Source organism: Bombina bombina, chromosome 8 (genome assembly GCF_027579735.1).
Source record: "Bombina bombina isolate aBomBom1 chromosome 8, aBomBom1.pri, whole genome shotgun sequence".
Classification (NCBI taxonomy): domain Eukaryota; kingdom Metazoa; phylum Chordata; class Amphibia; order Anura; family Bombinatoridae; genus Bombina; species Bombina bombina.
This window is the reverse complement of record NC_069506.1, coordinates 52208209-52225803: the sequence shown is the minus strand read 5'-3', so window position 1 is coordinate 52225803 and position 17595 is coordinate 52208209. Positions and strand designations below refer to the sequence as shown.

Genomic DNA, 17595 nt, shown 5'->3' with positions numbered 1-17595 from the left:
ATATTTAATGCAATATTCACATCTAATAAAGTGTTATGCTGTGTATTTACTGTAAATATTTGACATTTCAATGTTCTTCATATAGCAGAATATATTCTGTTTATTCATAAATACTTAGTTCTATACATATCTGATGTGTTTTTTTTAGGAAAATATATATCTATACCTTGCATAAATATGCTTTAACGTGTTTTAATTTACTAGACTGCAAAAGACTCCAATATATAGTTCATTTTAAAAAAGAAAACAGAGCAGTGCAATTACATATTTTGATTGTCAAATTAGTTGCCACAACAGCCTTGCATCAGATCTGCATTGACATTCTTGTTAAAGGGACAGTCAACACCAGAATTGTTGTTGTTGTTTAAATAGAAAGATAATCCCTTTATTACCCATTCCCCAGTTTTGCATAACCAACACTGTTATAGAAATACACTTTTTACCTCTGTGATTACCTTGTATCTAAGCCTCTGCAAACTGCCCCCTTATTTCAGTTCTTTTGACAGACTTGCATTTTAGCCAATCTTTGCTCACTCCAGGGTAACTTCACGTGCATGAGCTTAATGTTATCTATATGAAACACATGAACTAATGCCCTCTAGTGGTCAAAATGCATTCAGATTAGAGGCAGTCTTCAAGGTCTAAGAAATTAGCACATGAACCTCCTAGGTTTAGCTCTCAACTAAGAATACCAAGAGAACAAAGCAAAATTGGTGATAAAGGTAAATTGGAAAGTTGTTTAAAATTACATTCCCTATTTAAATTATGAAAGTTGTTTTTGGACTTGACTGTCCCTTTAATTGCCTAGCCTCAAATTCGTTCAATTACTGAACTTTATCATCTCATCCTCTGGTTCTTTAGGTATCTTGAGAGTTACAACATCCCAGCATTGAAAAGGAAATGTGAATCCTCTACAAATACTTCATCTTCAGATGATGACAAGCAGGGTCTTCATGAGCAGACTGATCTGAATGTTTTGGAAGGTAATAATCGATCAATGTGTTAAACATAACTTGTATTTTTTTATGATATCCATTATGATTACATACTGATTTGACAGTGATTTATTTACTTTATAAAATCATTAAAGGTACATAAAACCCCAATTTTATTTTTATTTCATGATTCAAAAAGAGCATACAACTTTAATCAACTTTCTAATTTACTGCTTTTATCAAAGTTTCTACATTTTCTTGATGTCCTTTTGTTAAAGAGCAGGAAGGTAAATACGCACTATATGGCAGAAGTTATACATTAGCAAGAGCACTAGATAGCAGCACCTTTTCCTGTCATGTAGCACTTAAGGCATGTGCGCACTACCTACCTAGGTATCTCTTCAAAAAAGAATAACATTAAAATAAAGCAAATTTGATTATAGAAGGTGAATTGGATCCTTTTTTTTCATTGTATGCTGTGTCAATTTTGGGTGGTGCGGTGTCAGTTTTGGGTTTCATGTCCCTTTTAATGTGTGTGCACAAGAATAGTTTACTAAAGCATCATATTTAGAAATTGTTTAAAGAGCCTCTGTTCTTAGTTCTGCCATAAATTTACATTTTTTTTGTTTTTCTTTTTTACAATGACAAATATGCTGTTTTGACTAAATGACTTCCCATTCAGGCCCAGTCAGTGCACAGTGCCTCAATCTCATAGAACCTTTTTTTGAAAGACCTCTTCTACAAGGGCATTTTGTGAGATATGTTTAATATGCGCATGTGTGGCACCCAAATACAAACATATCCCATAGCCAAAACCGCAAGTTGCCCATACCTTCCATCTGATTGGCTAACAAGCTTAAAGGGACAATATACACCAATTTTTCATTTAACTGCATGTAATAGACACAACAATAAAGAAGAATATGCACAGATACTGATATAAAAATCCAGTATAAAACCTTTTAAAAACCTACTTAGAAGCTCCCAGTTTAGCACTGTTGTTGAGGTTAGGCTGAGACACCCACTGAAAGGGGCTGGGTAAACAAAATGAGCAGACACCCCCTCTCCCCTTCCTGGCATATGAAAAGACAGATAACATAAACAGGAGCCAGCAGGAGTCTTTAAACGCGTGTACAGGTGGCCCTCGGTTTACGCCGGTTCAATTTGCGCTGTTTCAGAATAACAACCTTTTTTTCAGTCATGTGACTGCTATTGAAAAGCTTTGGAAAGCAAAGTGCACTAATTTAAAATAGCCAGTGGGTGGAGCTGTCTGCTTGTTTTGCTGCAAAGTTATGCTACTTAACAGCCTTAAATTGATCTGTGTACACAGATCAGACCAGATCTATTGAGCAAAAGTTAGCAGGCACTTCCCTATTATCTTCCTGTCCAGCTGCTTGAGGTGAGGGTTCCTAACTGCTTATTAATCACTGCAGATTGAAATTCATAGAATAGGTGCAGACCCAATATTATCTAACATTCTAACAATGCAGAGAACTGATTGCAGAAAAATGCAAGTAAAAAATGTTTTTGTTCATTAAACTTAGTTTGATGATGATGCAGTCTGTTGTGTAATTATTTTATTAGGTGATGTTTAGCAAATGTTTTTGTTCATTAAACTTAGTTTTAAGATGATACAATCTATATTATTAGGTTTATAATGCTGTTTAGCATTTAATGTCTTCATTTCAAAGCTTTAAAAATAATGTATTAGATGTTACTTATGACAATTTTGAGAGAGGCCTGGAACCTAACCCCCTCACTTCCCATTGACGTACATTATAAACTGGGTTTCAATTTACAACTGTTTCGATTTACAACCATTCCTCCTGGAACCTAACCTCGGCGTAAACTGAGGGCTACCTGTATACATCTGGTAGTGTGGGGCTTTGTTAGGAATCTGAAAATCAGCACAATATTCTTCAAAAATAAGCAGAACTATACATTTTTATAAATACACTACCAGATGGGCTATATAAATTTATCATCTACAAAACATTTATGCAAAGAAAAATCTAGTGTGCAATGTCCCTTTAAAGTCATAAAAAGGCAATTAGTTGGAAGGAAGCTAAGAATTGAAAAGCTTTTAACGATATATCTTGAAACAAAAGGTTGTTTTCTTTCTAATGACACTGAGTCCACAAATCATCTAATTACTAATGGGAATATCACTCCTGCCCAGCAGGAGGCGGCAAAGAGCACCACAGCAAAGCTGTTAAATATCACCTCCCTTCCCTCCAACCCCAGTTATTCTCTTTGCCTACTTTAGAGCAAGGAAGTGGTAAAGTTAGGTGTTGGAAAGAAGATTCTTCAAGGGTGTAGCCATAGTCCATATCAGTCTCTTCAGTAGAGCAGTGGTGGCTTTCAAGCAATGGGAACTTGTGGGGTACAATCCTCACTGCGCCTCCCATGTATTTAATGCTGCCCTAACATTGAAAGCCTGAGTAAGATTACTCAGTTTTTGTTTCTTTTTTCCACAGGTCCATGTGAGGGATCATGCCTCTCAAACCTAGTGACCTGTCTTGCTGCCTGGCAGATTTCTGAGGTAAGTGCTGAGTTTAATTTTTCTGGGATGTATACAGGAAAAACTGGGCACTTTATTACAATTATGGGACACTGGACATTCTCCTATATAGTGGGGGGAGCATGTAAAGGAAAGGCAGTAGTAGCAGGCACTGGGGCTGAGGAGTATAAATGAGGCTCATATTGGTGTGGCTTTCACTTCTCCCAGCGGCTTGACTTGAAAATACTTTTTGCCGACCGGGAGGTTCATTTTTAGACGCGCACGATGGGCGGGGCTAACTGAGGCTGCAATTTGCTGTTGCACGCCCTTTTCTCTTCACTTTCGGTAGATCGGAAGGGTGACAAGCTAGGAACAAGCGTTTTTGGAAAACCGCAGGATAAGCGCTTAACACAGCGTGGTTAGACTGGACAGCTGTTTACTGTGCCCCGAGTAGAGTTCCGGATTCTTCTAGTGAAGGAATACTATCCGGTGTCAGCAGGGTAGGTAGGGACCTCAGCAGAGCTAAGCTGAGGTGTAGAGGTTGTCCGGAGGGTCAGTTTATCTGTTTCATTGCTGCAAACTATAAAAAAGTTAACGTTTTAAATATAAAGAGACAGTAACGTTTTTTTTTTTTTTTTAATTTTTATCGAAAATTTAAGTTTATTTAATTGTAATTGTTCCATTGGGAGTTAACATGGACCAAGAGGCCCTGCAAGATGTTACTTGTTCTTTATGTTTTGATGCTAATGTGGAACCACCAATCTTTTTTTGTTCCTCCTGTATTGAGAGAACTTTAAATTACAGGGATAGACTTTTTTTCTGAGCCAACATTGTCTAAGGCGGATGCTGTTCAGGTGTCTGACAATGTTCAATATATGCCACAGCTTTCTCCTCAAGTGTCCCAAGTATCGCCCACACATGCAGTGCCCTGCGCTTCCTCTTTAACTCCGCCTGGAGTTACGTTGCAAGACATCACTAGCCTCATGTCCTCTGCAGTATCTGATGCATTGTCTGCTTTTCCCAAAAGGAAATGTAAAGAATCAGTGAGTAAGGCTTCTGACACAGTCGTGGCTATTGCAAATGTTTCCTCCCAGAAGCTTGAGGAGGAAGATACTTTGGTAGCATCTGAGGGTGAAATCTCACAGTGTAACTTCTTCTTCTTCTGATGCTGAAGTTGTATCCTTCAGGTTTAAGCTGGAACACCTCAGTTTATTACTTAAGGAGGTTTTGGCTACCTTGGACGACTCCGACACTACAGTCGTAGTCAATCCTAAGACGTCTAGCAAGCTAAACAAGTATTTTGATGTAGCTTCCATGGTGGAGGTTTTCCCTGTACCAAATCGGGCTACAGAGATTATTGCTAGGGAATGGGAGAGACCGGGTATCCCTTTTTTCTCCATCTCCTATTTTTAAAAAGATGTTTCCTATAGCAGATTCTATCAAGGAGTCTTGGCAGAAGGTACCCAACGTGGAAGGGGCAATTTCCACTTTAGCTAAGAGAACCACTATTCCCTTACAGGATAGTTGTTCCTTTAAAGATCCTATGGATAAGAAGTTAGAGGGGTTTCTCAAAAAGATGTATGCTCACCAGGGTTTACAATGGCAACCTGCAGTATGTATTGCTACCGTCACTAGTGCGGCGGCATACTGGTTTGATGCGTTGTCTGATTCTATTCAGACAGACACTCAAAATCCAGGATAGGATCAAGGCCCTTAAGTTGGCCAATTCCTTTATTACTGACGTTTCCATACAGGTTATCAAGCTGGGAGCTAAAATTTCTGGGTTTGCCGTACTGGCCCACAGAGCCTTATGGTTAAAATCCTGGTCTGCGGATGTGTCGTCTAAGCTTTTGGCGATTCCTTACAAATGTAAGACCTTGTTTGGGCCAGGATTGGCGGAGATTATTTCCGACATTACGGGTGGAAAAGGCCATCTCCTCCCTTAGGATCATGGAACTAGGGAAAGCAAGCTAAGAAGCCCGCCAACGAAGTCAGCATGAGGGTATGCCCCCGATCCGGGACCGGATCTTGTGGGGGGCAGACTATCCTTCGCTCAGGCCTGGGTTCGGGATGTTAAGGATCCCTTGGCGGTGGGCATCATGTCCCATGGATACAAACTAGAGTTCAAAACTGTCACTCCAAGGGGCAGGTTTCTTCTCTCAAGATTATCTGTAGACCAGATAAAAAGAGAGGTGTTCTTACACACTGTTCAAGATCTTTCCGACCTAGGAGTGATAGTTCCTGTTCCAAGGCAGGGTCTGGGATTTTACTCCAATCTGTTCGTGGTTCCCAAAAAAGAGGGAACCTTCAGAACAATCTTAGATCTCAAAGGTCTAAACAAATTTGTCAGAGTGCCGTCCTTCAAGATGGAGACTATTCGTTCCATTTTTCCCTTGGTTCAAGAAGGTCAATTTATGACAATGGTAAATTTAAAGGATGCGTACCTGCATGTTCCCATCCACAGGGACCATTACACGTATCTGAGGTTTGCATTTCTAGACAAACACTTCCAGTTTGTGGCTCTTCCATTCGGCCTTGCCACAGCTCCCAGAATTTTCTCAAAGGTTCTGGGATCCCTGTTGGCGGTGCTCCGATTGCGGAGCATTGCAATGGCGCCTTATCTGGACGACATTCTGGTTCAGGCGCCATCCTTTCAACAAGCAAAATCCCACACGGAAATGTTGTTATTCTTCTTACGATCACGGATGGAAGGTGAAAGTGGAAAAAGAGTTCCCTAGTTCCAACTACAAGGGTTGTTTTCTTGGGAACCAAAATAGATTCCTTATCAATGAAAATTTTTCTGACAGAAGTCAGGAAATTAAAGATTTTCGATTCTTGTCTAGCACTTCAGTCCTCTCCTCGGCCATCAGTGGCTCAATGTATGGAGGTAATCGGTCTGATGGTAGCAACCATGGACATCATCCCATTTGCCCGTTTCCACCTCAGACTTCTGCAGTTATGCATGCTCAGGCAATGGAACGGAAATTATGCGGATCTGTCTCCTCGATTACATCTGGAGCAGGAGACAAGGGATTCTCTCCTTTGGTGGTTGTCTCAGGATCATCTTTCCCAGGGAACCTGCTTCCGCAGACCCACCTGGGTGATTGTAACAACGGACGCCAGCCTTCTGGGATGGGGAGCAGTCTGGGGCCCTCTAAAGGCTCAGGGGACATGGACTCCGACCGAGTCTGTTTTACCCATAAACATTCTGGAGCTGAGAGCAATCTTCAGTGCTCTTCTGGCTTGGCCTCAGTTAGCTTCGGCCCGGTTCATCAGGTTCCAGTCGGACAACATAACTTCAGTGGCTTGCATCTACCATCATGGGGGAACTCGGAGTTCCTTGACCATGGCAGAGGTAACCAAGATAATTCAGTGGGCGGAGTCCCGCAACTGTTGCCTTTCGGCGATCCACATCCCAGGAGTGGACAACTGGGAAGAGGATTTTCTGAGCAGACAGACCTTTCACCCGGGGGAGTGGGAACTCCATCCGGAAGTGTTCTCCAACGTGATTCTCAAATGGGGACAGCCGGAACTGGATCTCATGGCATCTCAGCAGAATGCCAAGCTTCCTTGGAGACTTCCATCGGGAATGGACCTTCAATTTCAAGGGCCTTTCTTTCATCCAAATCTAGTTTCTCTGAAGCTGACTGCTTGGAGATTGAACGCTTAATTTTATCTAAGAGGGGGTTTTCAGAATCGGTCATTGAGACCATGATTTAGGCTTGTAAGCCTGTGACTAGAAAGTTTTACCATAAGATATGGCGTAAATATCTGTATTGGTGTGAATCCAAAGGCTACGCTTGGAGTAAAGTTTGGATTCCTAGAATTTTGTCTTTTTTCCAAGAGGGTTTGGAGAAGGGTTTATTGGCTAGTTCCCTAAAGGGTCAAATATCTGCTTTGTCTATTTTGTTACATAAACGTCTGGCGGATGTACCAGACGTGCAATCGTTCTGTCAGGCCTTGGTCAGAATCAGGCCTGTGTTTAAGCCTGTTACACCTCCCTGGAGTGGAGTCTTAATCTAGTTCTTAAAGTTCTTCAACAGGCTCCGTTTGAGCCTATGCGTGCATTCCTTAGATATTAAGTTGTTATCTTGGAAGGTTTTGTTTCTTGTTGCTATTTCATCTGCTCATAGAGTTTAAGAGCTCTCGGCATTACAGTATGTCTCCTTATCTTATTTTTCATTCGGATAAGGTAGTTTTGAGTACTAAGTTAGGGTTTCTCCCTAAAGTGGTTTCAGATCCGAACATTAATCAGGAGATTGTTGTTCCTTCCTTGTGTCCTAACCCTTCTTCTCAGAAGGAACGTCTGCTGCACAATCTGGACATTGGTGCGTGCATTGAAATGCTATCTACAGACGACTAAGGATTTTCGTCAGTCTTCTGCTTTGTTTGTTGTTTTTTCTGGGAAACGTAAGGGTCAGAAAGCTCTGGCTACTTCTCTTTCTTTGTGGCTGAAGAGTGTAATTCGCTTGGCCTATGAAACTGCTGGACAGCAGCCTCCTGTGAGTCACGGCTTATTCCACAAGGGCTGTTTCCTCTTCCTGGGCATTCAAAAATGAAGCTTCTGTGGAACAGATTTGCAAGGCTACAACTTGGTCCTCTCTTCACACTTTTTCTAAATTCTATAAATTTGATACTTTTGCCTCGGCTGAGTCTTCTTTTGGGAGAAAGGTTCTTCAAGCAGTGGTGCCTTTGGTTTAGGTTCCCTGTCTTGTCCCTCCCGTATCATCTGTGTCCTCTAGCTTTGGTATTGATTCCCAATAGTAATTAGATGATCCGTTGACTCATCGTGTCATTAGAAAGAAAACAAAATGTATGCTTACCTAGTAAATTTATTTATTTCTTGACACAATGAGTCCACGGCCCGTCCTGTTTTTTTAAGACCGACTCTTGTCATACTATAAACCTCAGACACCTCTGCACCTTGTTGCTTCCTTTACCTCCTTTTACTTCGGTCGAATGACTGGAATGGGAGGGAAGGGAGGTGATATTTAACAGCTTTGCTGTGGTTATCTTTGCCGCCTCCTGCTGGGCAGCAGTGATATTCCCAATAGTAATTAGATGATCCGTGGACTCATCGTGTCAAGACAGAAACAAATTTATCAGGTAAGCATAAATTTTGTTTTTTTAGCATTCAGTATTTTAATTTTTGAATGCCCATATATTAATGGTTAAGGTTGACTAACAAACAACTAACTAACAAACTAATTTTGTTTCAAAATTTTCTTTGTGGGTATTCAGCCTATGTGGTCGATTTATCACAGCCCGAATCGGGCCGTATAACCCTGTTTCTGCGCGTGCTGGAAACAGGAGTTAAGAAGCAGCGGTCTTAAGACCGCTGCTCCTTAACTTGTCCGCTGCCTCTGAGGTGGCGGACATCAATCCGTCCGAGTTCATACGATCACCCCATGCTAGTGGCCGATTGGCTGCAAATCTGCAGGGGGCAGCATTGCACAAGCAGTTCACCAAGCAGTTCTGGTAAACTGCTTGTGCAATGCCGCCCCCTGCAGTTTTGCAGCCAATGCTGTCGGCATTTATCGATGTCTGGCGGACATGATCGCTACAGCGGATCATGCCCGACAGATACTTGATAAATCGGCCCCTCTATATCTTCTCGTGGTTTATGCTTTTCTGTTTATATTTCCAAAATTACAGTATCAAAGCAGGGTGCTACCTAAAGAGACATTCTAGTGTGAATTAGATTAATTAGTTATTCACACTTATAATGTTCTTAAACCACACAAAGTGATTAAACAAAGAACGCCCAATGATTGGCTGACCGTATCCATTATCGCTCTCAGAGGGACTTTCTATGTGTTGAACCCATTTGCAGGAGTAATAGTATGGCCAAGTCATTAGCTTGTCGTTTGTGCATTAGACTGACCTCCTGATGCTTCCTTACCTCTGCCGATACTCAAGCTCCTGTTCAGAATGATAGCACATAGCCACAAGTCGTAGAAAGCGTATGGTAAACCTTCAAATCATCAGTAATACTTTTACGTTATTCTCTGTAGTGCTGTCACTGAAGATTTAAATATCTTTGTTTTAGTTTAGTACGTAAACTTACTTAAGATTTCTGAGAAATCTCCAGTAAAGCAAATCGTTTTTTATTTATCTTTTTATTTTTTTATTTTTTTTATTTTTTAAGTATGGTTACTATAAGATGAGGTAGATTGCCTGTTCTGGATAGATCTGTGGGACCTTAGGAAGGTTTGTGCCCGTTAACCAAATGGCCCACACATTTGTATATACATTTGTACATGCATTCCATGGGGGATATTTATCAAAGGTCTGGCGGACCTGATCCGACAGTGTGGATCAGGTCCGCCAGACCTCGCTGAATGCGGTGAGCAATACACTCTCAGTATTCAGCATTGCACCAGCAGCTCTTGTGAGCTTCTGGTGCGACGCCACCCCCTGCAGATTCGCTGTCAATCGGCTGCCAGCAGGGAAGTGTCAATCAACCCGATCGTACTCGATCGGGTTGAATTGTAGCAATGTCTGTCCGCCTGCTCAGAGCAGACGGACAGGTTATGGAGCAGCGGTCTTTAGACCGCTGCTTCATAACTGCTGTTTCTGGCGAGCCTGCTGGCTCTCCAGAAACACGGGCCCTCAAGCTCCATCCGGATCTTGATAAATGGGCCCCCATGTGTTAAACAGGGTTTGATAGAAAGCTTTTGTATTTATGGACGCCCTCTTAATAAGGTTCTAATGGCCTGATATTCAAAACCTCAACGACATTAAGACAAAACACACAAAATCTTTATTTTTCTTATATTGTATTGTAATGTAGGAGTCTCTACTTCACATAAAGACTACTACATAGCAACATAAATATTTCTCAAGATAAAATTTGCGTTTTTGAATCTTTTTTTTTTTTTTTTAAGGGCCTCGCCATACCGATGATACTTCTTAAGATATCTCACCTGAGCAGCAAGGTTTTGAATATCAGGCCCTAAGGAGAGCACAGTAGAAAACATATTTTACCCTTGAGAAATCCATTTCTGCACATAAAACCATGTGAAGGCTCCTCACTATATAGGTGTCAACATAAAACCATGTGAAGGCTCCTCACTATATAGGTGTCAACATAAAACCATGTGACGGCTCCTCACTATATAGGTGTCTTGCTTCTGCTATATCCAAACTGACACTTGCAGAAAGTGGTCACAGTTTATAAAAGGGAGGTTGGCACACTGGAAGCGTCTTTAAAAAATTTAAACAAATTTAAATGCCCCTGTTATAAATAATTTTAGATACTGTCTATTATTGAAATACTAACGTTACAATCACTTTAATTGCATAGCTTGCATGATAAGGATTCCCAAATACATAAACCTGTCCCTTGTCCTTCCTCCTATCTGTTATAAAAAATGTTTTATTAAATTAAAATTGTAGAAATGATACAGCCAATCAGAAGACTGTATTACCCAGGCCATTGAGCTGTGTAGAAAGTACACTTCCAAAGATGCCCATTGCCACTGGGAGTTAATGTGCTATACATTCTTCCTTCCCTTTTTATACAATTTGGAATAAAAATAAAGGTGATTAATTGAAGTTAATGTGAGCTTTATCTACTTTTTTTTTTAATGTGTTGTGATTTAGTTTTGTATTATTGATTGTAGCCATTTCTTTGCAAATTGATTCTATATTCTGTGCACAGCTGAGCATGTCTCAAAGAATATTTCATAAAGATGATCTTATGCAATTCATCATTTATTTTTATTACCAAACTACTAAAGCATTTGTTTACTTGTTAAAGGGACATAATCATCACATTGGAAATTTTGAAATGAATTTGACAAGAAACCTTTTTTGCAATACACTATAATTTGCCGCAATCTTCTGAGAAATGTTAAGCACGTATGCATGCACCAAGTGCCGGTAGTGACACTGAGCATCAACTAATATTAGATGCATGTGCTTCACTTGCCGTATTCACAACAGAAGTTCTTTAACCCCTTAAGGACCAAGGTTTTTCCCAGTTTCTATGCTTAATATACATTTTTGCTCACTCTCGGTTTCACCTTAATTGTCCGCTCTCTAAGTGCACCCATACATATTATATACCCTTTTTATTGATACCCTATATGGGTATTTAAAATAACAATAAATAGAAATTTAATGCTGAAAATTGGAGGGAAAAAACATTTTTTTGCAGTTTTCTTTATAACCATTTCTAGTGTAGCTAAAGAACAATACATCCATATAAATTAATTATGTTGTCCTGATTTTAGAAATACCCCACATGTCTGTTTCCAAGCAAATACAGACAAAATACTACATAGATGGAATTATTGGTTTTACGCTAAAATTTGCTAGGATTGGACTGACTGTAAGCTAAATAGCGGTCACCCAATTCAAAACTGCTACACAAAAGTTGATATTTGTAGAAATTAGACACTCCAGGGTATTTATATAGAGGTATTTTGGCACATTATGTTTAACACTTTTATCACCAAGGGAAGAAAATAAAATGTAGGGGGCAAAAACCCCAAAAACACTTTTTAAAATAAAATTATAAAAAAATATTCGTATTAAAATAAAATGTATTTTTAAAATACATACAGCACTTTATTGAAATGAATTTAAAAATTTTATTACAAAACCTGTTCACTGAGACAGAAGGGGAGGGGCCAAGACGAGCCATTGTTAACAAACAATGGTTTCTCCTTTTTGACGTGATCACATGACCATGGGCCGCTTTTTGTGCATTACTGAGGCATCCAGTGATTGGCCACCGAGCACTGAGGTATGCTAGTATCCAGACTCCATTTTAAGAATGCATTCCATGTGACTGTCTGTCACTTTGATTTTATACTCGGTAGCTGTAATTTTTGACAGTTACCTCACATTCAGGCTTCCAGCAGTAGCATAATACACACTGATCACAGCGTGTATCTCATGATTGGCGGTAGCCCACTGACGGGCATGGGAGCACAGTGACTCCTTGTCCCTGTGATCGCTAGCCAGGGGTTGTCCTCCATTACGCTATTTTTGCACTTCCTCACTCCTGAGACAGTGCAGAAATAGCGCAGGCGCACCACCACAGCACTCAGAGGAGCACTAACATCCCAGGACATAAGTCCCATACAGGGTACAGTGCTGGTCCTTAAGGGCTAAACGATCAGCGCCGTACAGGGTACGGCACTGATTGTTAAAGGGTTAAGAACGTGATCATTTTTATCATTTACACAAAGGCTTCTATTGCAAAAATGTTTCTTCCATGATTTGAAATGTATTACTGTGCAGCTCACGTTTGACTTTTTTTTTTTTTTGGTCCTCAATTTTACCTGGAAAGTTTTCACTATTATTTGGAATTCATAAATCTGTAGCTTCGCAATTTGGATTTGATAATATTAATAATTCAACAATTATGCTGTTTTTTCCATGTTATTTTATGGACTCCAATCGTCAAAGCATTATGCTTCCATAACTATGGACAGTGGCATTTCCTGGCCATGCGTTCATTTAAATCTTAATGCAGTGTTTAAAAAAGAAAAGAAAAAGATTTGTCAAAGAAAATACTTTCAGTTGGATTTAATTTGATAAACTTTTAACTAGTGCTTATCTGAATATATTTTCTAATGAAAAATCTTTTGATGAGTATCGCCTGTGGAGTTTTCTATCTCCATGAAGTCTACTTTCAATACTTGTCTTCACTTTCGGTGCCATGTATCATTGCAAGATATTCCTGTGTTAACAGCACCCAGCTCCTCGAGGCAATTATCAGTTGAATCGATGGTTACGACAGATGATCAGACATCGGCAGCTGTGGTGGGGGCACCGCTGACGGATTTGACCATTTCAATCAAGGCTATGAGTGTGGTTTCTGTCACCAGCCAGTGTAGCTACAGCAGTACCATTGTACATGTTCCACAGCCTGAGTCAGGTATTTATCAGATTCTATATTTATGGATATTTGAGCACATTTTTGTTTCTAATTCTGCAGCTATTAATAAATAAGAAGATCATGTTTCTCTTGTATTTAAGGTGATATGAAACCCACAATTTTAATTCCATGATTCAGATAGAGTATGCAATTGTAAACAACTTTCTAATTTATTTTTTCTTTGTTCCCTTAGTATTTTTTATTCAAAAACAGGGACATATGCTTAGGAGCCGGCCCATTTCTGGAGCAATGTATGGTAGCATTTTTGCAAGAATGTAATCCACTTGCAAGAACACTAGATGGCAGCACTATTTCCTGCCATGTAGAGCTCCCGATGCCTACCTAGGTATCTCTTCAACATAGAATATCATGGGAGAAAAGCAAATTTTGATAATAGAAGTAAATTGGAAACTTTTTTTAAGATGGTATGTTCTATCTGAATCACAAAAGAACATTTCTTTCCTATGGCATGAAGAGTCCACGAAACATTCTTATTACTAGTGGGATATTCACTCCTGGCCAGCAGGAGGAGGCAAAGAGCACCCCAGCAGAGCTGTTAAGTATCACTTCCCTTACCCACCATCCCCAGTCATTCTCTTTGCCTTGATCTTGGGAGGACGCCGAAGATGGTGTCTGAAGATTTTAATCCTTTTAATAGGTACTTTTCCCAGCAAGCAAGGATTGGGGCTATGCTGTGTCCATGTCAATCTCTTTAGTAAGAGTAATGGTGGCTATTAGCAGTTAGAAGATGGCGAGGTGGTCTTTACTTAAACTTCTAACATTATTGCTTCCCCTATTATAGAAAGCCAGAGTTGGTTACTCTGTTTTCTTTCCTACAGGTCCCTGGTAGAAATGGTGAAGCTGCCACACCTCAGAAAACAGTTCCACCGGTAAGTGCTTTGCCTTCTAGGTTTGAAAGTACTGGTACTATAGGGGTTAATAAATCCTTCTGCTGTTTCTGCAGCTTTATCAGCTTTTCCAAAGGTTTCTGGTAAGCATAAGAGGAAATCTAAACATATTGATGTTAGTAAGGCTGACTCCGCTTAGGCTGCTTTAGTCAGTTTGTCTCAATTATCTGGCGAGGAATTTTCAGATTCTGATACTGTAGTGACAAATTCTGCAGATTCAGAGGAGATTAATTTCAGATTTAAGTTAGAACACCTTCAAGTTCTTTTGAAGGAGGTTCTTGCTACTTTGGAAGAATCCGACGCATCTGTTGCGGAGAATACAAAGAGATCTACTAAACTTAATAGGGTATATGATGTACCCTCATCTGTGGAAGTATTTCCAGTTTCAGACCGTATGGCAGATATTAGAACTCAGGAATGGGATAAACCAGGGATTCCTTTGTCCCCGTCCCCTGTTTTTAAAAAGATGTTTGCTGTTGCTAATGCTATTCGGGATTCGTGGTGCACGCTGCCCAAGGTAGAGGGAGCTATCTCTACTCTGGCTAAGAGAACTACTATTTCTATTGAAGATAGTTGTTCTTTCAAGGATCCCATGGATAAGAAGCTTGAGGCTTTTTTGAAGAAGATGTACATTCATCAGGGATTAGAGTGGCAACCTGTTGCTAGTATTGCTACAGTTGCGGGGGCAGCATCTTATTGGTGCGATGATTTATCTAATCTTATCCTAGAAGAGACTACTATAGAGGAGATCCAAGACAGGATCAAGGCTCTCAAGTTAGCCAATACCTTTAGTTGTGATGCCAACATGCAAGTTCTTAGGTTGGGTGCTAAGATTTCTGGTTTTACTGTTTTAGCTCACAGAGCTCTCTGGTTAAAATCTTGGTATGCAGATGTTACATCCAAGTCCAAGCTTTTATCTCTGCCTTATAAGGGTAAACCCTTGGTGGACCAGGTCTGGCAGAAATTATTTCTGACATTACAGGTGGAAAGGGTTCGTTCCTACCTCAGGATAAAAAGAGTAGAGCTAAGGGTTGACAGAATTAAATTTTTTGTTATTTTCGTAACATTAAGGGACAGAAGTCTTCCTCTTCCAAGCCGGATCAATCCAAGTCTTCTTGGAGGTCCAGTCAGCCTTAGAATAGGGGGAAGCAAGATAAAAAGCCTTCCGTTGATTCTAAATCAACATGAAGGGGCTGCCCCCGATCCTGTAGGCTTTCTTTTTTTCAGCAGGCTTGGATACGCAATGTTCCAAATCCTTAGGCCATAGATATAGTATCCCACGGTTACAGAATAGGATTCAAATCTTGTCCTCCAAGGGGCAGGTTCCACCTGTCAAGGTGATCTGTGAACCAGATAAAAAGAGAGGCCTTCTTAAACTGCATAAAGGACCTATCATCCCTGGGAGTGATTGTTCCAGTTCCTCTAGAGCAGTGTTTTCCAAACTGTGTGTCGTGACACATTAGTGTGTAGGCTGCAGAGTGTGTAGGTGTGTCCCTGCTTCAGCACAAATTTTTTTTAATTTAAATTTTTTTTTGGTTTCCGACTTTCCGCCTGCTACGCATATCACATGGTTGACATGTGATGGATACCTAGTGGGTCATAGATCATCTTAACCTATTGGCACAGCTCAGTGGGAACTGAAACTATTCCCATTGGCGGCACATTGGCTCCGGACTGCACGTGTAGTCTCCTCAATCAGCTTGTGACTGCATGTGTAGTCAGTGAGTGGGACAGCAGTGTGTTTGTAGCCAGGCAGTAGTCAGTCGGACTTGCAGAGCTCTGAGGACGGCAGCTTAAACTCTGAGCAGTAGTCTTTGTTTTGTTTTGCAGCTAGCTCCCAGTAGTGCATTGCTGCTCTTGCTCTTGATATATGGATAGGAAGTGGAAGCTAAAATATGCTTGATGATGAAATGCGAGTATCTTTTATCTTATATTCCACCAAATATTCAGAAACTGTGTTCATCCCATCAACCTTATGCATCCCATTAAAATAGTAAGTAGCTATTGGTGTTATTAAACTTTTTTTTTTTTTTTTTTTTTTTTTTTAATTCTTGCACATACATACTGTTACTTGTAAATACATTTCGTTATTATATAATTTATGTATGTGTCCGTATCTCTTAAAAGAAGTTAGTTTAACCTCCTGTTTGCTAGTACAACTGAATTACTGTGTCACAAAATGATTTAAGTCTAAAAAGTGTGTCGCCAACATGAAAAGTTTGGAAAGCTCTGCTCTAGAGGAACAGGGTCTAGGATTCTATTAAAATCTATTTGTAGTTTCCAAGAAGGAGGGCACTTTTGGTCTAAATCAATTCCTCAGAGTTCCGTCCTTCAAGATGGAGACCATCCGTTTTATTCTTCCTTCGGTGCAAAAGGGTCAGTTCATGACGACCATAGATCTGAAGGACTCGTATCTTCATGTTCTTATTCACAGGGATCATTACCAGTATCTAAGGTTTGCCTTCCAGGACAAACATTTCCAGTTTGTTGCCCTTTCTTTTGGCCTTGCTACAGCTCCCAGAATTTTTACAAAAGTTCTTGGGGCTCTTCTGGCAGTGGGGGTGAGGTCCCAGGGTATTGCTGTGGTGCCTTATCTAGACGACAGTCTAGTTCAGGCGCCATCTTCCACGGGTGGAAAGTGAACCTGAGAAAGAGTTCCCTTGTTCCAAATACAAGGGTGTGTCTCTTGAGAACAATCATAGATTCCCTGTCCATGAAGATTTTTCTGACAGACGTCAGAAAATCCAAACATCATGTTTCTTGACTGTCTCTCCAGTCTATTTGTCCATCTTTGGCTCAATGCATGGATGTGATTGGACTGATGGTTGCCTCCATGGACATCATTCCTTTTGCTCGGTTCCATCGAAGAACTCTGCAGCTATGCATGCTCAGTCAATGGAACGGGGACCACTCAGATCTCTTGCAGAAGATACATTTGGATTCCCCAAAGAGTCTCTCATAGTGGGTTTCACAGGACCATCTGTCTCAGGGCACATGCTTCCTGAGGCCTTTCTGGGTGATTGTGACCACAGATGCCAGCCTGCTGGGGAGCAGTTTCGGGTTTCTTAAAGACACAGGGCCTGTGGACTCCAGAGGAGTAGTCTCTTCCAATAAACATCTTGGAGTTGAGAGCAATTTTCTATGCTTTAATAGCTTGGCCTCAACTAGCTTTGGTCCGATTTATCAGATTTCAATCGGACAACATCACCTCGGTGGCCTACATCAATCACCAGGGAGGAACTCGGAGTTCCTTGGCAATGAAGTAGGTGTCTCGCATTCTCCAGTGGGCGGAGTCTCACGATTGCCATCTCTCTGCCATCCACATACCAGGGGTCGACAACTGGGAGACGGATTTTCTAA

General features: G+C 40.6%; 1 protein-coding gene across 4 annotated transcripts in view; it reads left to right on the top strand.

Moving 5' to 3' along the window:
• PER3 (period circadian regulator 3) overlaps positions 1–17595 on the top strand; it is a 154683-nt gene that overhangs the window by 67773 nt on the left and 69315 nt on the right. For 2 of the 4 annotated variants that reach the window (XM_053690374.1, XM_053690373.1), the window contains exons 15-16: positions 862–983; positions 13142–13327. In XM_053690374.1, the coding sequence (XP_053546349.1) occupies positions 862–983; positions 13142–13327 (308 nt within the window). The remainder of the gene's footprint in view (positions 1–861; positions 984–13141; positions 13328–17595) is intronic. The other 2 variants (XM_053690376.1, XM_053690375.1) reach the window with 1 other exon arrangement.